General features: G+C 38.1%; 2 protein-coding genes across 2 annotated transcripts; one reads left to right on the top strand and one right to left on the bottom strand.

Moving 5' to 3' along the window:
* Positions 1-11192: 11192 nt before the first annotated feature.
* On the bottom strand, positions 11193-15112 carry LOC133036664 (uncharacterized). Its single transcript, XM_061113283.1, has 3 exons — positions 13934-15112; positions 13748-13817; positions 11193-13021 (listed from the first exon to the last, which is right to left on the bottom strand). The coding sequence occupies exon 3, from the start codon at positions 12231-12233 to the stop codon at positions 11193-11195; it is 1041 nt and encodes a 346-aa protein (XP_060969266.1). The 5' UTR covers positions 12234-13021; positions 13748-13817; positions 13934-15112.
* A 4376-nt stretch (positions 15113-19488) lies between these two features.
* LOC133036793 (uncharacterized) lies at positions 19489-20242 on the top strand. The gene is made up of 2 exons (XM_061113534.1): positions 19489-19757; positions 19834-20242. The coding sequence occupies exons 1-2, from the start codon at positions 19489-19491 to the stop codon at positions 20240-20242; spliced, it is 678 nt and encodes a 225-aa protein (XP_060969517.1).
* Positions 20243-24566: the final 4324 nt, after the last annotated feature.

Genomic DNA, 24566 nt, shown 5'->3' with positions numbered 1-24566 from the left:
CTTTAAATATTGCACATTTATGGTGGTGGACTGCCCAACGGCCTACAATGCAATCCTCGGCCGGCCGACCCTGGTGGATTTCGGTGCAGTCACATCGATTAGGCACTTGTGTCTGAAATTCCCTACTCAGGAGGCTGGGATAGGAACCGTAAGAGGAAACCAGGGAGAAGCCAGGCTGTGTTACAACGTTGCTGCCCACCTACCCGTTCTAATGGTACGTGAAGTTATTGAGCCAGGAATGGCGAAAGAAGATGAGTTGGATCCCCATGTGGGATCCGAAAAAATTATAGAACCCATGGAGGATGTCGAGGAAGTAACGGTGTGTGACCTCGACCCCACCAAGGTGCTCCGGCTAGGAAAAAGTCTAGAGCCGGAGGAGAAAGAAAAAATAATAAAGACGCTAAAGGCTGCCACGGATGTTTTTGCTTGGTGTCAAGAGGACATGACCGGTATAAGCCCCCACGTCATAACCCACGTCCTTAACGTCAACCCGGACATGCCACCGATTTAACAGAAAAGACGCCCCCTCGACTTGGTAAAGACAGAAGCCCTAGAGAAAGAGGTGGATAAATTACTAACCAGTGGCATGATCCGAGACGTTTATTACCCAGAATGGCTGGCTAATCTGGTGTTGGTACCAAAAGCAATGGGACATGGTGGGTTTGTATAGATTTTACTAATCTAAACAAAGCCTGCCCAAAAGACTGTTTTCCCTTGCCAAGAATCGACTAGATGGTGGATGCCACCTCCAGATTCAAGCTATTGTCCTTCATGGACGCATACACCGGTTACAACCAGATTAAGATGCACATCGCGGACCAAGAGTGCACTAGCTTCAGGACCGATAAGGGGGTATACTGTTACCTGGTCATGCCTTTTGGACTAAAGAATGCTGGCGCAACTTACCAGAGAATGGTGAACTGGATGTTTAAAGGCCTTCTGGGATGAAATATAGAGGTATACGTGGACGGCATGCTAGTCAAATCGAAGGCATCGGATGACCTAGAAGAATGCTTCGAAGTGGTCCGGAGATACGGAATGAAACTTAACCCGAAGAAGTGCACTTTTGGGGTCAAACTAGGAAAGTTTCTGGGCTTCATTGTCAGCCAGTGGGGGATAGAGGCAAATCCAGAGAAAATCCAAGCTCTCCTAAGCATGCCTTCCTCCAAGAAACACAAAGATGTGTAGTGCTTAACCGAAAAGGTTACTGCCCTGAGCCGTTTTATCTCCCGATCCACAGACAAATGCATTCCCTTCTTCAACATCTTGAAGAAATGTCAGAAATTTGAATGGTCCGACGAGTGCGAGGAGGCATTCAAAAAACTAAAGGAGCACATGGCTAAACCACCAATCCTATCGAAACCCGTTCTCTGAGAGGACTTGTTCCTACACTTGGCTCTCTCCGAGAATGCGGTCAGCGCGACCTTAGTACGGGAAGAGGAAAAGACTCAGCATCCCGTGTACTATGTCAGCAAGCGCATGATAGGGGCAGAGACACGATACCCGGTGATCGAGAAATTAGTTTTTTGCCTCCTTATGGCCTGGAGAAAGCTGAGAGCTTACTTCCAAGCTCACCCAATCAAAGTATTAACCAACCACCCACTCTGGAAAGTCCTACAAAAACCAGAGGCATCTGGAAGACTTCTGAAATGGGCCATGGAGCTAAGCCAATTTGATCTACACTACATTCCTCGCACTTCCATAAAAGGGCAGGCGCTAGCAGACTTCATCACGGAGTGCCACGAAGCAGAAGATAACGCTAACATACCCACACCGCCAGTCCCGGCATGGAAGGTATTTGTGGATGGCACCTCCAACGAGAATGGGTCCGGAGCAAGGGTCGCGATGATATCCCCGAACGGACGTCGACTCCAAGCAGCCCTACAGTTTGAATTTACAGCTTCTAACAATGAGGCCGAATACGAAGCCCTGATAGCAGGACTAAGATTGGCAAAAACCGTGGGGGCCAAAAGAGTAGAAGTCTACAACGATTCGCAACTGGTATTAAACCAGGTGTCTAGAGAATATCAGACGCGCAGAGAAAAGATGGCTGCATATGTCGCAATAGTCCGGGAACTGCTCCACGAGTTCACGGACTATAAAGTAGGAAGAATCCCCAGGGAAAAGAACGCTCATGCAGACTGTTTAGCTAAGTTAGCTTCAGACAGTGAAATTGAGAAACTGGAGGTGGTACCTGTCGAACGCCTGGCGGAGCCAAGCATCAAAGTCAAAAATACCATAGCAACAGCTGAGTAAGAGCCCAGCTGGATGGTCCCCATCATCGAATACATAACGAAAGGTGAGTTGCCCCAAGAGAAGGCACTATCCAGAATGATACAATATCAAGCGCACCGTTATGTGATGATGGACAAAATTCTCTATCGAAGAGGACTCAACATGCCTTATTTAAGGTGTGTATCGGACCCTGAAGCTAAGCAAATTATGCTAGAGGTCCATGAGGGGTGCTGTGGAGATCATACAGGAGGCCCAAGTCTCTCAAAGTTATATTGAGACAAGGGTACTTCTGGCCAACAATGAAAAAACATTGGATAGACTACGTCCAGAAATGTGATTCGTGCCAAAGGTTCACTAACATACCTAGAGCTCCTCTCAACGAAATTACCCTGATGACTAGTCCCTGGCCCTTTGCGGTATGGGGAATAGGTCTTATTGGGTCCCTACCAACAGGAAAGGGATGAGTAAAGTATGCAATAGTAGCAATAGACTACTTCACAAAGTGGACGGAGGCTGAGCCAATGAAGACTATAACTGCTAAAAAAGCCCTAGACTTTGTTATCAAAAATATAGTGTGTCGATACGGCTTGCCTCAAAAAATAGTCTCAGACAATGGGAAGTCGTTTGACTGCGAAGAATTCACCGACTTCTGCAAATAACATGGAGTTGTTAAAAGCTTCTCCCACAAACAAACAGACAAGCAGAAGCAGTCAAAAAAATCCTAAAGGTCACCCTACAGAAAAAGCTGCTGGCCTGCAAAAACAATTGGCCTGAAGAATTGCCAAGAGTGTTATGGGCCTACCGGACAACCCCAAGAACCACAATCGGCCACTCGCCATTTTCAATGGCGTACGGTTGTGAGGCAATGGTCCCGGTAGAAACGTTATTCCCATCCCATAGGAGAACAACTTACGATCCAACAACAAACAAGACTTTATTACAAGAAGCGTTGGATCAGATTGAGGAACTCTGGGATAAGTCTCAAATACGAATGGCAGCTTATCAAAAGAAGGTGACTAAGTACTTTAACTCAAACGTTAAAAGTAGAAAATTCACTATTGGTGATATGGTCTTAAGAAGAGTCTTCCGAGCCACTCAGGAACCCGAGGTGGGGGTACTTGGGCCAAATTGGGAAGGACCATATAAAATCGAGGATGAGATTGGCTCCGGGACCTACAAGCTAAAAAGAATGGATGGAACCATGGTACCAAGGGACTGGAACGCTGATCATCTCCAAAAGTATTACAAATAGTCAAAAAATGTAAACTTAGGCTTTGTTAAGAAAATTTGTACCAAAAAGTATATGCAACCTCTAAATTTATAAATAAAGCTGAGTGCCTTAAAAACAATGTTTTCATGCCACTCAGGGGGTAGTAAGGCATACCACACAGACAAATATAAAACAAGCCAAAAGAAAAAGTTTAGCAAAATCAAGCAGCATATGTATCTAAGCAAAATATATATTTAAATGTAAAAGATGTCCTGACCCAAAAGCAGGTCCTAAAAAAATATTAAGGGCCTAGGGACAGGCCTTAAAAACTGTCTCCCCTTAAACGATAATAATTACATTTTCTGAAAGAAAGGAAAAGAGACTGTAAATGTAAAGGTAAAGAGAAAAACAATTGTAGTGGTGAAATGGTTGAACTGGTCGGCCTAATCAATGCGGGGAGGAAAACGAGGGCCCTGGCGTTCCTCGAGGAAGGCGTCAAGCCTTTTCTTCTTCTCCCAGAAGCGAACGAGGATTTCCTCAGGCTTGGGATAAAAGTCAAGCTTGATGTTCTGGCCATTGGACTGCCGGCCATGTAAACGCCATCGTCAAAACGCTTGACGCAGTGCTTGCAGACGACGGGAGTCAGGAGCTCATCCTTTTGGCCTTTTTCAAGGCTTGGTGCTTAAAGTCCCTAAGCTCTCTCACTTCCACGGTCAGGTTGGCCTTCGACAGCAAGTCCGCCTGGTGCAGCTCCTCCAAGGATTTTAACTTAGCGGCCATCTCATCCATAGCCTCCCTAGCTTCCCGCAACTCGCGCTTGGCCTTGGCTGTTGGGTTTTATGCCCTAAATAAAACTCTATTTCAATGTAATCCAGATTATTCAATATCAATAAAGTAACAGAAGTATTTTTCATTCATTTGTGTATGTTTTGGTTCACTTTATCAATTATTTGTCTATTTGATTTATAAATTCATCCAAACCCCTTTCACATACTTGATCATGTTTATTGTGTTGTCAACACAATGGAAAGTAAACATGACTATGTGAATAAAAGATTCCTAAATTTATCAGAACACTGGGTTTTACTGATATGACAATCTACAACAGAGTTTACTTGCATTTGGAGAAATGCTATGTTCTTTCCAGAACATTGGTTAAAGTAAAGCTCAGGTTGGATGCATGGAGTATGCATTAGAATGGACCGATATTGAACTTTGAAATAGATTTATAAAACTTACCGTAATATCTATTCAATTCAATATCACTAAGTTGATCCTAGATCAAATGATCTAAATCCTGATATGGTTAGGCTCAATCTCAAGAGTGTTATTCGTGTTCTTTGATTTGTTAGTTAAGCCTACTTTTGGGTCAGGGTGATGCGTACATTTTGGGAACACGGTAGTGCAATTGAGTGGGAGCGCTAACATAAATATAGAATCTATAGCTTCTATCTGGTGAATAGTAAGAAAAGGATGATTTCCTTCGAGCTAAACCAAACGAGATAAATGGTGGAGTACTCATTTCACTTAGCTGAAATATCATTTATACAGGGTTAAGTGTTTTAAGGATAAAATAATTGTAGGGTGTTACGGTAATTAAGTCCCTTTACGATGTAAATCATCCATATAGAGGATCATTGATCACATTAGGATTATAACAATGGATAACTAATGATGTGTCTATATGGTGGGACATATAGAGCATTCCATATACTGAGAGTGCAATTCTAAGTTCTATGCGTGGATTCAACGAAGAATTAATAAGTTAGTTGTAACGCCCGTACTTTTATAAAAATATTAGTTTTATTTACAAGCGTTAAACGCGGAAAATCGTAATGTCGCATTTTTATTTAATACTTGAAAATGTTCACAACTGGCCAGTTTTCGTAAAAAAAAAAACATAATAATTAATAACTAAAATAATTGCGACATAAGTTTAATAACATAAATAAAGAAACAGAGCGCCCTAGACCGCCCGCAGTTATATGGCCCTCATCGAGTTCACACACACAAGCGTCCAAAGTTCCACTCGCCACCGGCATACTAGACTTTTAATTACTTTGGTCTGCACATGGTAATTTAATAAGGGTGAGCTACTAAACTCAGTAAGGAAATGTGTGTCAGGTAGTCACATAAATAAAAATAAATCTTAATTAAAATGCACATGCACATATTTAGGCAGATAGCAAAAAAAAAAAAAATAAACTTAATCATATCACTAGTCACTGATAACTAGGTTCTAGGCTAAATCACATAATAATGATTACGCCCGAGTCCAATTTTGGCAAATAAACTCGAGCTATTGGACTAAATGGCGAAGGGCTGGGTTCAGTAAAATCGTACCCACTACTAAATGGCCCCCTATCTACCATATAGACCCAACAGTCAAGTATTTAACCATTATCTTCTCGGTCAAACCATGTCACATTATAATCTACCTAATTTAAATAATGTCAAACTACCATACATTATTTAAATAACATAACAATCATAATTCAATAATGTGAATCTTATAAACACACTATTTACATACATACTTAAATAACATGAATCTTATAAACATATTATTTAAATATATACCTTAGCAATGGCCATGCTCTAATACTGTAAACATACATAAATAACATGAATCTTATAAACATATTATTTAAATATATATTATACAGTACAATAAATAACAAACAATAAAGAGTCAGGCAGAAGACCTTAGTTAACTTCCCTTTTACTATTTCCACTCTTCCTATGAATGTTATTACATACAGAAAACTTATGTTTTTTTCTACTTAATTTCCTTACCTCGAATGTGGAGATCCTAGCTTGATTGCAAAAGTGATCCTTGAGAACCAAAAATTATTGTATGAACAACCTAAATTTCATAATTATTAATTAGAACATATCAGAATGGTATATATAAAAATATATATATATTTATATGAAACCTTATATTTGAATTTAGAAACCCAAAATTATAAAATGATATACCTTAGCTTCCAATAAGATCTAGTTGAACACTAAAACTTGAACGTAAAATGATGGTGATGTGATGCCAATAATGAAGGATATATATTTATATATTTATGAGAGGATGATGGTGGTCATAATAAAAGAGGATGTTGATGTTGTGCCTTGGCTCTTGGAGAATAAGTGATTGGCTATGGAAGAAGGGAAAAGATGAAATAATTGGAGTGCCGATGGTTTAGCTTTAAGGGAAAAAAATAGGTTAATAGAAAATATTGATGGTAGCTTTGATTAGAGAGCACAATAAGATTGAGAGAGATTATGAGAGCGTTTTATCTAAAGCTTATCTTTTAAGTGAATGAGGAAAGAGGTGAGCTCAAACCCTCTACTTATAGGCCTTAAATACTAAACTACACCTCACTCATAATCATACCATCACATACTAACTAACTAAGGTTAAAATTTAAAATTACTTAATAAGTGGATTAATCATATAATGACACATAGTCTCCAAGACTCATTCTTCATGCGATAACAGTTGGAGAATGATTCAAAGTCACGTCCAAGACCCCATATGCACACATAGCTTTATTCTTTTTTTTTTTTTTTCAAATTATTTACTCATTTGAACTATAACCTCCTCCACTAAAACCTCCTTACACCCCACGTGTAGAGTTAGTTCCATTTTTTTATAAACCTAGGTAATATCAACTATTTACCATCTCCTCATTAATAATATGTATATATATACCCTAAATGTGATACATACCCCATTTTGGAATGCCACACGTCCAAATAATAAATTGGCATGCAAGGCTCCTAAGCTTTTAACACAATCCCATGTGTTATATCTCATCACCAAAACTTTTACACCTTATGCTATATGTATAAATATATGCAACATTCTCTAAAATCATTAACCATCCCCATAAATAATTAATCATAATAATGATATTAACTAAACTTATTTCCTAATTCTACAAGTCTAGTATGGAATGAACTAGGCAGCTCATACTAATTTACTCAAGTCTAAATTTATCAAATAAATACTATTTTTTAAAAAAAACTTTTAAAATACCGTATTCTATGAAATAATTATTTTCACATCGAGATATCTAGACTAACATACTAAAAAGTAATAACAAATACTTTGGTTATTACAATCTACCCTCCTTAAAGGAATTTCGTCCTCGAAATTTACTTACTTGAGAATAACTCGGGGTACTGATTCTGCATGTCCCTTTCCAACTCCCATGTCGCTTCTCTGTCAGAACTATCACTCCACAGGATTTTGACTAAGGGTATAGTCTTATTTCGTAAGACCTTTATTCCTTTTTCTATCACGCGCACAGGGCGTGCCATATAACTCATGTCCTGCTGCAAGTTCAAGTTCTCGTATTTAAGCACATGTGTCGGATCAGGTACATACTTCCGTAACATGGATATATGGAAAACATTGCGCGTTTCTGCTAATGTTGGCGGTAGGGCCAAACGGTAAGCTACCTGACCAACTCTGTCCAGTATTTCAAAAGGACCTATAAATCTTGGGCTTAACTTTCCCCTTTTTTCGAAGCGCATAATCCCCTTCATAGGTGATACCTTCAAGAACACTAAGTCCCCTACGGAAAACTCAACCTCCCGTCTTTTCAAATCTGCATAACTTTTCTGTCTACTTTGGGCGGTGAGCATCCTTTGCCGTATCTTTTCAACTGCTTCTGAAGCTTCTTTTACTGCTTCTGGACCTAAGTAGCGTCTTTCTCCTACTTCATCCCAATGAAGCGGTGATCTACATTTTCGTCCATACAACATCTCATATGGCGCCATTTTGATTGTGGCTTGATAGCTATTATTGTAGGAGAACTCCATTAGAGGTAAATATTTACTCCACGAGCCAGTGAAGTCCAGTGCACAGCTCGAAGCATATCCTCGAGTATTTGGATGGTGCGTTCAGATTGTCCATCTGTTTGGGGATGAAATGTTGTACTTAATTTCAATCGCGTCCCCATTGCCTTATGTAGACTCTCCCAGAACTTGGAGGTGAATACTGAACCTCTATCAGAGACTATCGTCTTTGGAACTCCATGCAACCTCAATATCTCCTGTACGTACAAGTCAGCGTACTGCTCTGCGTTGTAAGTAGACTTTACTGGGACAAAGTGTGCTGACTTTGTAAGTCTATCTATAATTACCCAAATTGAGTCGTGTTGCTTGGTTGTTCGGGGTAGTCCTGTCACAAAATCCATGGCTATATCTTCCCACTTCCATTCAGGGATTTCCAGGGGTTGCAACATCCCTGCTGGTCTCTGATGTTCAGCCTTAACTTGTTGACATGTGAGGCATCTAGCTACAAATTCAGCTACATCCTTCTTCATCCCTGGCCACCAATACAAGGTTTTTAAGTCATTGTACATTTTGGTTGACCCTGGATGCATTGAGTAGGGTGTAGTGTGTGCTTCCATCATGATCTTTCTTTTAAGCTCTACGTCATTGGCTACACACACTCTTCCCTTATATCTCAGCATGTTGTCTGTACCTTCAGAGAAATCCTCTGCCTCCTTCTCTGGCAAGCCTGCTCTCTTCTTCTGTAAGAACTCATCAAGAATCTGTGCATCTTTTGGTTCTTGTAGCAGCGTTGAGACAATGGTTAGGTTGGCTAGTTTTGGAGTAATGATCTCTATACCACTTCTTTGGAGTTCTTGTTGTAGTGGCCTTTCTATTTTTGCCAGTATTGCCAAGCTGGCATAACTGCGTCTACTTAGCGCGTCTGCTACTACGTTGGCCTTCCCCGGGTGGTAGTGGATTTCACAATCATAGTCCTTAACAAGCTCTAGCCATCGCCTCTGCCTCATGTTGAGTTCCTTTTGCGTAAAGAAGTACTTCAGGCTCTTGTGGTCGGTATAAATTTCACATTTCTCCCCGTAGAGGTAGTGCCTCCATATTTTTAGCGCAAAAACTACTGCTGCCAACTCCAGATCGTGTGTTGGGTACCTCTGTTCATACTCCTTAAGTTGTCTTGAGGCATACGCTACTACTTTGTCATTTTGCATCAACACACATCCCAGCCCTTGTTTTGATGCATCGCAGTACACCACAAACTTATCCCTGTTATTGGGAACACATAATACAGGGGCTGTTATTAGTTTGTCCTTAAGTGTTTGGAAGCTACCCTCACACTTTTCTGACCAGACAAACTTCTGCGTCTTTCGAGTCAAGTTGGTTAGAGGAGTTGCGATCTTGGAAAATCCTTCAACGAAGCGTCTATAGTAACCAGCTAGACCCAAGAAGCTTCTTACTTCACTTGCAGTCTTAGGTGTTGGCCAGCTCTTGACCGCTTCGATCTTTGTAGGATCCACCTCGACTCCATCTTTGGAAACTATATGGCCTAGGAATGCCACCTTCTCTAACCAGAATTCACATTTCTTGAATTTGGCATATAGTTGGTTCTCCTTAAGTCGGCTTAGAGTCATCCTCAGGTGTTCCTCATGTTCCTCCACGGTTTTGGAGTAGATAAGAATGTCATCAATGAATACAACAACAAACTTATCTAGGTACTCCTTGAACACCCTATTCATCATATCCATGAAGGCTGCTGGGGCGTTAGTTAGTCCGAAAGACATTACTAAGAACTCATAGTGTCCATACCGTGTTCTGAATGCTTTCTTGGGTATGTCTTCCTTCCGGACCTTCAGCTGGTGATACCCAGATCTTAGATCTATCTTTGAGAACACAGCCGAGCCTTGCAATTGATCAAAGAGATCGTCAATCCTTGGCAAAGGATACTTATTCTTGATGGTCACCTTGTTGAGCTCACGGTAGTCTACACACATCCTCATACTTCCATCTTTCTTCTTGACAAAGAGTACCGGCGCACCCCAAGGTGAGTAACTTGGTCTAATGAACCCTTTGTCTAAGAGCTCCTGTAGTTGTATTTTAAGCTCTTTTAACTCATTAGGTGCCATTCTGTAGGGAGCCTTTGAAATTGGATTAGTCCCTGGGGCTAATTCGATGATGAACTCCACCTCTCTGTCTGGAGGTAGTCCCGGTAGATCTTCTGGAAAGACCTCTGGAAATTCACAGACTATGTGCACATTCTCCACATTTAGTTGCATCTCTTTTGCTCGATCCACTACGCTGGCCAAGAATGCCATGCATCCCGCCTTCATTAGCTGACTAGCTTTTAGGGAAGAGATTAATGGAGTCCTAAGGGCTAGCTTGTCGCCCTTGAAAATAAACCGATCCCCAGCCTTTGTTTCAAAAACGATCAGTTTCTTTCGGCAATTGATTGTCGCACCGTGACTAGATAGCCAATCCATCCCAAGTATAACATCATATTCCTTCATTTCCAGCTCTATTAGGTCGCCCATGAGTTCTTTGCTTTCGATTATGATAGGTACATCTCGCATTCTTCTTGTTGATAGCATGGTTTCTCCCGAGGGTAATTCCGTCACAATACCACATCTAAGTAGGTCACATGGCTTATCTATACTATCAATTAACCTAGTAGCTATATAAGAATGAGTAGCTCCAGAATCAAAGAGAACATTACAAGGCAATCCGTAAATAGAAACCTGACCTGAGACAACAGTGTTGCTTGTGGCCGCTTCTCCTCTGGTGAGAGCAAACACTCGAGCAGGAGTGGCTTGGTTCTCCTTCTTTTGTCCCTTTGGGCAATTTTTCTTCAGATGGCCTGGCTGCCCGCAATTGTAGCATACCCCTGACCTCATCTTACACTCCCCAAGATGTTTTCTATTGCATGTGGGGCAAATTGGGAATTCTACATAGGACCTTTTCACCCCATTGTTGTTATTTTGGACCACTGCTTTCCCCTTTTTATCACGATCATTACTGTGATTTCCCTCGTGTTTTCTCTTATTCTCTTGACTTCCTCCATTGTTTCTTCGGGCTTCCCACTTAGCAGCATTCTCTTTTTTATATCATTTTCGAGCAACTCAGCTTCGAGAGCTTTTTCTAACACCTCAGCATAAACTGTGTTGGTACCCACCATGATTTTCACATCTTTTTTTATCATGGGGTTCATCCCCTTCAAGAACCTTTTGACCCGAAGGGCCTCGGTTGGTACGATCTCTTGTGCAAACTTTGCCAGACGGTCAAATTGCCTAGCATACTCCGTGACAGTGAGATTGTTCTGCCTCAGATTCATAAACTCATCTTCTTTTGCAGCCAGTATGGCGGCACTGTAGTACTTCCTGTTGAACACATCAACAAAGTCCAACCAGGTCATAGTTGTTATGTTGCGACTCTGTCTTACTACTTCCCACCAGATCCGTGCATCCTTTTTAAGTAGGCTAGCAGCACAGGATACTCTTTCCCTATCATTGAGGTCCATATATTCCAATATGGACTCCACTGAGCGCAACCATTCCTCAGCTTCAAGTGAGTCCGAGCTCCCATTGAATATTGGTGGTTGTTGTTTCCTGAATCGCTCGTACACAGGTTCAAAACGTTGTATTGGTTCTGGATTCACTGCAGCTGGTTGAAGAGCTAGGTGTCTAACGGGTGGACTTTGATTCCGGCGTAACTCCTCATTCTGAGCTCGTAGCCTTGCAATTTCTTGAGTTAGCTCCTCACGTATACGAGCGTTTTCTCGGAGTATCTCAGCTTGAGCATTGGGAGGTGCTTGTTGTTGTTCGAGTGCTACTTCATCTACCGGTGCTACCGATGCTCCTTGTCTACCTCCCCTACCGCTTTGGCCTCCACGTCGACCTCCGCGTCGACCATCACCTCTGCCTCCGCCCCTTGCGGGTGCTGGAGCTGCATCCACGTGGATGTTTCTATTGCCGTTGATTCGAACTGATCTTCTTGGAGACATTATTTCCTAATGTTCCTTGTTTGTTTCTAAGAATTTCTAAAAGAAGATAAACTTAAATAAGATATCACTATTTTAAAAAAAAATGCCCATACTTACATAACTAGTTCACAAATAATTTCTATTTATTCAAAGATAAAATAAATTATCACATAAAATAATAAGACACACATTTTTTTTTCAAGAGTCATATGGTGCTATCTAACATCAAGTTCTAAAATTTTACCCAAAAATTTTATTTTAAACTAACTTGAAATATATTTATATGTATTAAAAAAAAATTATTTCATATGGGTAGTACCTAAACTTGGATATTGGTACTAAGATTTTTTTTTTAAAGTAAAATGCCAATTTAGAAATTACAAAAAAAAAAAAAAATACACATAAAATGCAAGCATATATAATGGACTTACTTGGTGGCAAGTAGAAACTTTTTGGCTGATGTGTGTAACTCGTGAGAACGTTCGGGACCGATATAACTGTGGCTCTGATACCAAACTGTAACGCTCGTACTTTTATAAAAATATTAGTTTTATTTACAAGCGTTAAATGAGGAAAATCATAATGTCGCATTTTTATTTAATACTTAAAAATATTCACAACTGGCCAGTTTTCGTACAAAAGACATAATAAATAAGAACTAAAATAATTGCGACATAAATTTAATAGCGTAAATAAATAAACAGAGTCCCCTAGACCGCCCGCAGTCATATGGTCCTCAACGAGTTCACACACACAAGCGTCCAAAGTTCCACTCGCCACCGGCATTCTAGACTTTTAGTTACTTTGGTCTTCACATGGTAATTTAATAAGGGTGAGCTACTAAACTCAGTAAGGAAATGTGTGTCAGGTAGTCACATAAATAAAAATAAATCTTAATTAAAATGCACATGCACATATTTAGGCAGATAGAAAAAAAAAATAAACTTAATCATATCACTAGTCACTGATAACTAGGTTCTAGGCTAAATCACATAATAATGATTACGCCCGAGTCCAATTTTGGCAAATAAACTCGAGCTATTGGACTAAATGGCAGAGGGCTGGGTTCAGTAAAATCGTACCCACTACTAAATGGCCCCCTATCTACCATATAGACCCAACAGTCAAGTATTTAACCATTATCTTGTCGGTCAAATCATGTCACATTATAATCTACCTAATTTAAATAATGTCAAACTACCATACATTATTTAAATAACATAACAATCATAATTAAATAATGTGAATCTTATAAACACACTATTTACATACATACTTAAATAACATGAATCTTATAAACATATTATTTAAATATATACCTTAGCAATGGCCATGCTCTAATACTGTAAACATACATAAATAACATGAATCTTATAAACATATTATTTAAATATATATTATACAGTACAATAAATAACAAACAATAAAGAATCAGGCAGAAGACCTTAGTTAACTTCCCTTTTACTATTCCCACTCTTCCTATGAATGTTATTACATACAGAAAACTTATGTTTTTTTCTACTTAATTTCCTTACCTCGAATGTGGAGATCCTAGCTTGATTGCAAAAGTGATCCTTGAGAACCAAAAATTATTTTATGAACAACCTAAATTTCATAATTATTAATTAGAACATATCACAATGGTATATATAAGTATATATATATATTTATATGAAACCTTAAATTTGAATTTAGAAACCCAAAATTATAAAATGATATACCTTAGCTTCCAATAAGATCTAGTTGAACACTAAAACTTGAACGTAAAATGATGGTGATGTGATGCCAATAATGAAGGATATATATTTATATATTTATGAGAGGATGATGGTGGTCATAATAAAAGAGGATGTTGATGTTGTGCCTTGGCTCTTGGAGAATAAGTGATTGGCTATGGAAGAAGGGAAAAGATGAAATAATTGGAGTGCCGATGGTTTAGCTTTAAGGGAACAAAATAGGTTAATAGAAAATATTGATGGTAGCTTTGATTAGAGAGCACAATAAGATTGAGAGAGATTATGAGAGCGTTTTATCTAAAGCTTATCTTTTAAGTGAATGAGGAAAGAGGTGAGCTCAAACCCTCTACTTATAGGCCTTAAATACTAAACTACACCTCACTCATAATCATACCATCACATACTAACTAACTAAGGTTAAAATTTAAAATTACTTAATAAGTGGATTAATCATATAATGACACATAGTCTCCAAGACTCATTCTTCATGCGATAACAGTTGGAGAATGATTCAAAGTCACGTCCAAGACCCCATATGCACACATAGCTTTATTCTTTTTTTTTTTTTTTCAAATTATTTACTCATTTGAACTATAACCTCCTCCACTAAAACCTCCTTACACCCCACGTGTAGAGTTAGTTCCATTTTTTTATAAACCTAGGTAATATCAACTATTTACCATCTCCTCATTAATAATATGTATATATATACCCTAAATGTGATACATACCCCATTTTAGAATGCCACACGTCCAAATAATAAATTGGCATGCAAGGCTCCTAAGCTTTTAACACAATTCCATGTGTTATATCTCATCACCAAAACTTTTACACCTTATGCTATATGTATAAATATATGCAACATTCTCTAAAATCATTAACCATCCCCATAAATAATTAATCATAATAATGATATTAACTAAACTTATTTCCTAATTCTACAAGTCTAGTACGGAATGAACTAGGCAGCTCATACTAATTTACTCAAGTCTAAATTTATCAAATAAATACTATTTTTTTAAAAAAACTTTTAAAATACCGTATTCTATGAAATAATTATTTTCACATCGAGATATCTAGACTAACATACTAAAAAGTAATAACAAATACTTTGGTTATTACATTAGTGAATTTCAGTAGTAAATTCTTGATCTGCTTATTGGAAGCTCGGACATATAGACCCATGGTCCCCCCACTAGTTGAGACAATATTACATGTAAGACTCATTTAATTTATTTTAATTCACTACTACAATGTTAGCGTTTAGAGGCAGTTTTTTCAACCCCATTTATAAAAAGGGAAGCTAAAGGGTGTGAAAATACCCGCTATGTTCGAAATTGACATTTAGAGGCGGTTTTTTGATAAAAACCGTAGGTATAAAATTGCATTATACCATTTAGAGGCGGTTGGAAATTAATTATTATTTTTTTTTTCTGAACTACCCTATGCCGTCGGTTCCTGCATAGGAACCGACGGCATAGGGTACACGTGTCAACAAACTGTGTACCCTATGCCGTCGGTAGGAACCGACGCCATAGGGTCGACCCTTGTATATAGGGTTCGATCATCTTCTTCCTCCCCACTTCACTCAGCCAACCCAAAAAACCAGAGAGCTTTTCTTAGCCAAAACCCTCGCCTCCACCACCTTCTCCCACCCTTATCTCCCCCATTTCTCAACCATTTGAGTCCATTTTTTTTTAAAATCCTCCATTTTCGATACTTAATAATATACACCTAAAAAGTTTTGATTTTTTACCCTCTTTGAGTGTCATCCGAACCCAAATAGTAAACTTTGGGTTTGAAATCCGGCCACCCATTTTTCTTGAGAAATTGTTGAATCTCAACCTCGTTTAAGGTATAAATATTGCTTCTATTCTTTTTGTATTATGTATATTGTTTTATTTTTTGTTTTTGTAAATTATTATTTGAGTTTTTTATTTTATTAGTAATATTATTGTGTTTTATGTGTATAGTGCCGGGATTTTTTACGGTGGTCGTCGGATTGCGGTTATTAGGTAATAATTTATACCTCAATGTATAGTATATATATGTATTTGTATATTTTATTGAATATTTGTATATAATGTGTGTATATATTGTGTGTATATAGTGTGTGTATATTTTTTTATGGAAATAAATTTTGTAATTGTATTTTATATATTTTTTGTAATATATATTTATTGTGAATAAAATGACATTGGAGTGATTTCATTAGTTTAGAAATAAAAATTTTAAAATTGAATTAGTGTGTGATATAATTTTATTTTTTTGAGATAATAGTGTGAGATATAATTGATTATATATATGTATGTATAATTTAGTAACTAAGTAACTTGTTACAATTTTTTATAACTAGTTATAAGTAATGAAATAATTAATTTTGTAATTTCGTTGTATTTCTTTATATTGTAGGGGTTCGGCATAATTTTGTGTGTAGCGTATTTGGGCTTGCAATTATAGGTATATACTTTAACTAACTTTTTCTTATTATATAATTAATTATCAATGCATGTTAGTTGAGTTTGAATATCTTAAATATTCATCCGTAGTGAAGTAGGTTCTGCGAATACATGTACTGCGGTCGGATGGGTGGATTAATTTGTATTGTGTATCTGTTTTGTTTGTTATTTTAGGCACTTGTAAAAATTTTGGGAACGTCCAATTACAGCCGTTATGCTGCCAAAATTTCGGTAGAATTAGGATAAATCTTACTAAAACCATTCATAATATTTACATAATAACCATAACTAGTTAATTATAACATAGTGATAAGAAGTTAGGTCACATAAAAAATAATAATATTCACATTTTTGTAAACTTTTTAATTTTACCAACATTCTAATTAACTAAACAACCTAATAACATGAACTAATCTAAAACGAAAATTTGAGTAATTTATAAATTAATATGAATAAATTGTGTGAGAAACTTAGTTAGTTACATTGTGTAATTAGTAACTAGCTATAATTAGTTACTAAATACATTAACAAAATAAACATATAAAATCCTTCTTTTTTTATTTTTTTTTCTTTCATTTGAGAGGTTCGATGTGGATTTTTATTTTTCAAAGAAAATAAAGAGCAAAAGTTAATTAAAAGGGGAAAATATTAGTTAATACCCTTATTGCTTTACCAAAAACTTTTCCCCTCAACTTTTTTTATTAAAAATATTTAACATTTCACCAACATTCTAATCAACAAAACAACCTAATAATATGAACTAATCTAAAACGAGAATTTGAGTAATTTATAAATTAATATGAATAAATTGTGAGAAACTTAGTTAGTTACATTGTGTAATTAGTAACTAGCTATAATTAGTTACTAAATACTGAATTTTTTTGGATAGGATTTTTGTTATGGATAAATCATGGATGCGTGAGGAGAGAGACACACTGCGATTTCAAGTAGGGTTCGATGCATTTTTAGAGTTTGCCTTAAAGAATTCTAAAAATCACGATCGTATTCATTGTCCGTGTATAGATTGTTGTAATGTATCTAAAGGGAATATTACAATGATTAAGGACCATGTGTATTTACGAGGTTTCAATAGAAGTTATACTAATTGGTATTATCATGGCGAACATTTACCTAATGATCCATATCCATTAGGAAAGCGGGGGGTAGATGATATCGAGGGTAATGATTTCGATGATTATCCATTGGACTTGCTTAACGAAGCACAGGAGGAATTTCTTAATGATCCTGAGAAATTCGATAATTTTCTTAGTGATGCTGATAAACCTCTGTTCGATGGTTGTAAAAAACTAAGATTACCAACAATGGTAAAGTTTTACAACATAAAAGCAGAAAATGGAGTGAGCGATAAATGTTTTACTCAATTTTTAGCTGCTTTTAAAGATATCTTACCATTTGCCAACTGCTTCCCGGAATCTACTTATGAAGTGAAAAAAACGTTAAATTCTATAGGATTGAAGTATGAAAAAATTCATGCATGTCCGAACGATTGCATTTTATATCTTAAGGAATATGCAGACATGAATTATTTTCCGACTTGCGGTTTATCCCGCCATAAAGTAAACAAGAGTAAGGAGAATAGGAAACTTATCCCCCAAAAAGTGATGTGGTACATGCCTTTGATTCCGCGACTGAAACGATTATATCGTAGTGCAGAACATTCTGAAAATTTGATTTGGCATGAGACCAAGAGATTGAAAGATGGAAAACTCAGACATCCTGCAGATTCCCAAGCTTGGAAAAAAGTAAACTACATAAATCCTGAATTCAAATCTGAACCAAGACACATTCGTCTCGGTCTGTCTACGGATGGAGTAAATCCACATAGATCTCTAAGTAGTCGTCATAGTTCATGGCCTGTCTTCCTAGTTATGTGCAATCTTCCTCCCTGGTTAGTGATGAAGAGGAAATTTAACATGCTTTCTTTAATGATATCAGGCCCGCAACAACCTGGACATAATATCGATGTATATTTGGAACCATTGATTGACGATTTAATAGAATTGTATGAGAACGGGGTTCAGGTCTATGATGGTTTTAAAAAAGAATTTTTTTAATCTGAAAGCTGTGTTGTTGTGGACTGTCAGTGATTTCCCTGCTTATAGTAATTTATCAGGCTTAAGCACAAAAGGTTACGAAGGTTGTCCGATTTGTTGCACTAACACATCGGATCGTCGCTTGGCAAATGGACACAAGATGTGTTATATGGGTCACAGACGGTACTTGCCTGCAAATCATCCTGATAGACGGAAGAAGAAAGCATTCGATGGTACTGAAGAGGGTGATATGGCTCCTTTGCCACTGTCTGGGGAACAAATTCTCCAACAAGTTCAACTTGTAGTTTTAAGTATGGAAAGACGCAAAAAAATAAAAAAAACTAATGGCTGTTTTCAAAGAAAGTCAATCTTCTTTCGTCTTCCATATTGGAAAAGTCTACTAGTTCGACATTGTTTGGATGTCATGCATATTGAAAAAAATGTGTGTGAGAGTATTATTGGTACCTTACTTGATATTCCCGGCAAAACTAAGGACGGTCTAAATAGTCGTTTAGATCTCGTTGAAATGGGTATACGACAATCTCTGGCACCTGAGAAGAAAGGTGAACGATTATATTTGCCTCCTGCTTGTTTCACTTTGTCCAAAAAAGAGAAACAAACAGTTTGCAAATCACTTGCAAATATGAAAGTACCCGATGGTTACTCGTCTAACATCAAAAACTTGGTGAATGAGACTGAATTGAAACTAATGGGTCTGAAATCACATGATTGTCATGCGTTAATGCAACATCTACTTCCAATTGCCATTAGATCAGTCTTGCCAAAAAATGTTCGAGAGTGTTTGACACATGTTTGCATTTTCTTTAATAGGTTGTGCGGGAAGGAATTAGAATTGGATAAGTTAGATGCATTACATGAACATGTAGTCAAAACATTGTGCAACCTGGAAAAGATTTTTCCGCCATCTTTTTTCGACATCATGATCCATTTAATGGTTCATCTAGTGAGAGAAGCAAGGCTGTGTGGGCCGGTGTGGGCGAGATGGATGTATCCATTTGAAAGAAATATGAAGGTACTTAAAAGTTATGTGCGTAACCACTATCGGCCAGAAGCATGTATGGTTGAGTGCTACATATCTGAAGAGGCTGTGGAATTTTGTTCAGAGTACATGGCTGGAGTTGAGGCAATAGGAATTAGCAAACCAAGAACTGAGCCAGATGATGTTGATAGAGGATTAAGGGGGAAAGGGACAATGGTGACAGTGTCCAAGCTTGAACTAGATCAAGCTCAATTAGTCGTGATGAACAATAACGCAGAGGTTCAACCATATATAACGTAAGTACCTTTTGTTTGATTAACATTACTTAAGTCACGATGAACAATAACTTAATTTACCTTACTTGTTTTACAGTGACCATATGGAGCTGTTACAATCAATGGTTCCAAGAAATCAAAAAAATAAACAAAAATGGGTTGCAGACCAACATCGTCAAACTTTCATTGGGTGGTTAAGGAATACCATTATATCAAAGTTGAACGAACCGAATCATGGAGTATCTGATGTGTTGAGTCGTATTGCCCTTGGACCAACTTTTGCGGTTGCAAAACATGAAGCGTACATTGTAAGGGGTAAACGTTTTCATACAAAGTCAAGAGATGATGCTCGAGAGGTTCAAAATAGTGGTATACGTATCGTCGCAGAAACTATGCACTTTGCAAGTGCAAAAGATAGAAACCCTGTTTTAGGTACTATGACGTATTACGGGGTCATTGAAGATATGGAAGCTCAATTATTTTGCGTTCCGAATTCCACTTTTTAAATGTTCTTGGGTTGACAACAACGTTGGAGTAAAAACTGCCCGGATTATGGTTTCGGAAATCCTGCAAGAGGACGCTGAAATCCCAGTCCCAATTGAAGAGTGCAGATATGTTAGGGACGTATACCAGATGTTCCTTCCTTGGCCTAAACACTTAATTTTAACAACCGAGGTAACTTCTCAACTCAAATTAATTATTAATGATTAGTGGAGTTTGAAAATCTTCAATATTCATCCGTAGTGAAGTAGGTTCTGCGAATATATGTGTTGCGGTGGGATGGATGAACAAACTACTGTTATATATGTGTTATTTGTCGTTATACAGCCATGTTCAAAATTTTTGGGGTCATTCAATTACAACCGTTATGCTGCCAAAATTTCGGTAGAATTTGGATAAAATTTGATATATATATTATGTTCTGTTTTGTTTAGGGTCCACTCGCTCAACCGCCCTCAAGACGTGATGCGTCAAAGGGGAAAGCTCCGATGCTTTCTCCACAAGGCCGTGATGCACGGGAAGATGACTTGTTCACGGAAGAGAAGATGGCGTTGATCCCTAATTCGCTAAAATGGATGATTCATGAATTCCTGAGGCTCAAAGATAAACGTGATATAATCACAATTCCTGTCCCCCGAGGATTCATTGCACCGCGTACCCAGATCACGTTATCTGGAGAGGATTTGCAACAGGTTGCTACGTGTGACTACATCGGCAACCAGGGAATGCTGTTTGGAATGATGTATACTCTTCTTCAATCTAATTAACCTTATATCAAATTATAGTTAAATTATTATAAGACACTAACAATTTTTTTGGCAGGCACATATGGGAGAGCATCAACGGTCTGAGAAAAATTTTCAAGTTTTACGACCCAGAGCTTCTCATAGTGCATGGGATCAACGATGAAGAAAAGAGTCAGTCTTTTGACGATGCGGCAAGACGATTGGCTAATTGGTTATCATTAATGAACAACAATCACCAAATGTTCTTTATTCCTTGGAATATCGGGTAAACTTTATTAAATTCTTTAGTGCTAATTGTTCATTTCTATATTATGTCTTCAAATTATTTTTATACTATCTTACTTATATTCCAATATAATTTTCTAGGATGCATTGGACGCTAGTGGTGGTTACGCCAAGGAAAATTATCCATTTAAACCCTATAAGTGGCCGCCCAATTCCCGAAGTAATAGAACAAATGATCGGAAGGTAATAATTTAATGACTTCTTATGTAACGAATTTAAATTAACTAACGAATTGAAATGCTAATATAATTTTCTCAAACAGGGCATTCATGTATATAGGGAACGCACATGACTATCTTGGCCCGTGGCAAGGAATTAACCAAGCAAACTGTCCAAGACAACCTAAAAGCCAAGAATGCGGTTTTTATGTTTTGAAATGTATCACTGACATCGTCGCACGTGCCAACCCCAGCCGTTACATACAAGATCAAAAAGCTGTAAGTTTTAATTATTGATTATAGTATATAAATTCTATAATAACAAATATATAATATACATATACATAAACTAATATAAATTTTTAATTTTTTTAACAGTTTGGGGGTAAGAAGCAATACGATCCAAAAACAGAATTGTTACCACTACAGCGAAAGTGGATCGAACAATTGATGGTGGTGATTCACGGTGACGATTGAGGTTGAAAGGTCGAAGAATTTTTCTTCATTATGTAATTTTTATAGATTAACTTGTAGTTAGATTTATTAACTTATTAATATTTTTAACAAATTTTACATTAGTGTTTGTGTAATATTTAATTACTTTTATGAAATTAAATTATGTTTTTACCCAAATTTTAATAATATTTAATTTAAAATGTAATTAATATATAATTAAATTAAATAAATATGTAATTTAAAATTTAAATAAATATGTAATTTAAATGAAATAAAATAATATATAAATTAATAAATATATAATTAAAATGTAATTAAAATTATATAATTAAATTAAAAAAAATGAAAAAAACTGAAATTCACGTACCTATGGCATCGGTTGCTACGCCACATATGGCGTCGGTTATTGGCTATGAACCGACGCCATATGTACCCCTATGGCGTCGGTTCCCAGCTAATAACCGACGCCATAGGGGTACATATGGCGTCGGTTCCCAGCTAATAACCGACGCCATAGGGGTACATATGGCGTCGGTTCATATAAACCCTTTAGCGTCGCCCTGATCAGCGTCGGTAGCGAATTTCGCGAAAACCGACGCTGAAAGGGCTTAAAAACCGCCTCTAAAGGGGGTTTTTGTAGTAGTGATTAATCAATTATAATTCTCAAGTTAGACTGTGTCTATTTGAGAATTTATCACTTATTAAGGGTAAAACAGTAAATAGAGATTTTGAAGGGCATATTTATTAATTAGGAAACTTTAATTAGTTTTATTATTAATAAATAAATGACAATATATTATTTGATAATCAATTTTAATTATTAAATAATTAGATTTGACATTTATGTGGTTGAACAAAGGAATTGGTAGTTTTTGACAAAACAGGAAACTAGCAATGTAGGAAAAAGAAAGTTGGAAAAGTGGCAAGCCTTGTTTCCACAATGCCTAGGCCGGCCACCTTACTTACCTTTTCACATTGATTTTTCAATTTTTAAAATGCCAATTAATTCAACCATAACCCTAGGTGGTCTTCTATAAATAGAAGGTAAAGGCTTCAGTTTTTGAACAACACTTTGAAAGAATTTTCTCTCACACAAAAACTCTCTCAAGCCGCCACCCTCTCTCTCTCTACCTTCTCTGTTTTCGAAATTCTATGAGTGATAGAGTAGCGCCCACACACATTAAGTAATACCTCAATCATAGTGAGGAAGGCTGTGTAGAATTCAGATTCAACAAAGAAGAACATTCGGGCTCAGATCTTGATTATACTCTGCGACAGAAAGGAATCAAGGGTTAGAGATCTGAGTGGGAGGAGACATATATTCCGCTGCACCCAATGTAAGATTTCTCTTACTTTTATGTGTTTAATTTTCCATTGTTTTAGAAGTTCATATTTAGATTGTTAATTCAACATACTTGTGAGTAGATCTAAGATCCTGGTAAAATAATTCCAACATTGGCCGCAGCCTCGCCCTCCGCCTTCAGCTCCTCCCGATGCCTCGCCTCCGCCTGAGCCTCCCTCTGCTGGGCCTCCTCCCAGAATGCCCTCCTCTCAGCTGATAAGTCCCACAGAATCTTCACAGCCTCGTCCATGCCCCTAAATTCGGACATGACGAACCCGTGATCAATCAGGGTCTTTAAGAAGCGACCGGTCTCTGTAGTAATTTGAAAAAAGAAACAAGAATGAAATCAGATGCCTCGAGATGAGATATAAGCGAAAAGAAAGGAATGAGTCACAAAAACTCACCGCAGCCACGACAGCGCTGATGTCCTGAACCTGGTAAACAGAGTTCACTCAGGCACAAGCCGCGTATCTCTTGATCGGGAATTGAGTCAGATGGGAGACAAACTGGCTGGTCATCTCGAAGGCGAAGGGGGGCGAGAGTAGGACCGACGAAGCGGTTGAACCAGTCCGTCAGGGGATCCATGTTCAGGTCCCAAGGATTTTTGAAGGCGTCCTCACGCAAGGTGTTCTGTTGCTCCTCCCGCAGGATCTTCTTCAAGGCTTCCACCTCAGCATGTCCCCGGCTAAACTCGTCTAGGGTGTAGTTATGTATGGCGATGCGGAGCATTTGCCTCTCTTCGTCTGCAGGGACCGGGGTGAGAACAATGCCATGCGGCACGGTGTACTCCTCCGCTTTAGAAGGGATCCCCGAGTCAGTGCTAACAGCCGGAGCGTCCCTCCTCCTGGGCCTCTTGGAAGACTCGGCCTCAACCATCTTACCCTTCCGCTTATGCTCCAGGGAAGCTGCAATCTCGCCCTCCTCCTCCTCAACTTCCCCTTCCTCGTCTACCAAGACTGTTGTGCCTAAGGGGGCACTGGACGACGACCTCCTGGGGGTCACCAGTTGGGATGAGGCCTGAGGCAGAGAAGGATCCGGGCTGTAGGCCTCAGCAAGGGTCGCCAGGAGATCTTCCATTGGCTTGGCTGCTGCAACAAAGAAATAAATAAAGTGTTAGAATAACTATAAGAAGGCATGCGCCCAACAACAAAGCGATAAAGCTAATCCTACCCCAACTCTCTAATTCAACCCTAGGAAAGTCTTGAACTACAGTGTTGGCTTCGTCATCCCCAAGAAAGCTGTCCGAGGGGAGAAACTAGCTGGAGGACAAGTGGGCTGAATGATCAAGGGCAATGGGTGCAGGAGGTCCAGAGCCCATCCGGGATCGACCCAAGAAATTGCC

The sequence above is a fragment of the Cannabis sativa genome, chromosome 4 (assembly GCF_029168945.1).
Source record: "Cannabis sativa cultivar Pink pepper isolate KNU-18-1 chromosome 4, ASM2916894v1, whole genome shotgun sequence".
Classification (NCBI taxonomy): Eukaryota; Viridiplantae; Streptophyta; class Magnoliopsida; order Rosales; family Cannabaceae; genus Cannabis; species Cannabis sativa.
The sequence above is the reverse complement of the archived record's forward strand: the minus strand, read 5'-3'. Positions and strand labels throughout refer to the sequence as shown.

Coding starts and splice junctions, on each gene's coding strand:
- LOC133036664 (XM_061113283.1), bottom strand. CDS start 12,233: ATGTCTCCAAGAAGATCAGTTCGAATCAACGGCAATAGAAACATCCAC.
- LOC133036793 (XM_061113534.1), top strand. CDS start 19,489: ATGAAGGTACTTAAAAGTTATGTGCGTAACCACTATCGGCCAGAAGCA. Junction 19,758..19,833: donor GAGGTTCAACCATATATAAC/GTAAGTACCTTT, acceptor CTTGTTTTACAG/TGACCATATGGAGCTGTTAC.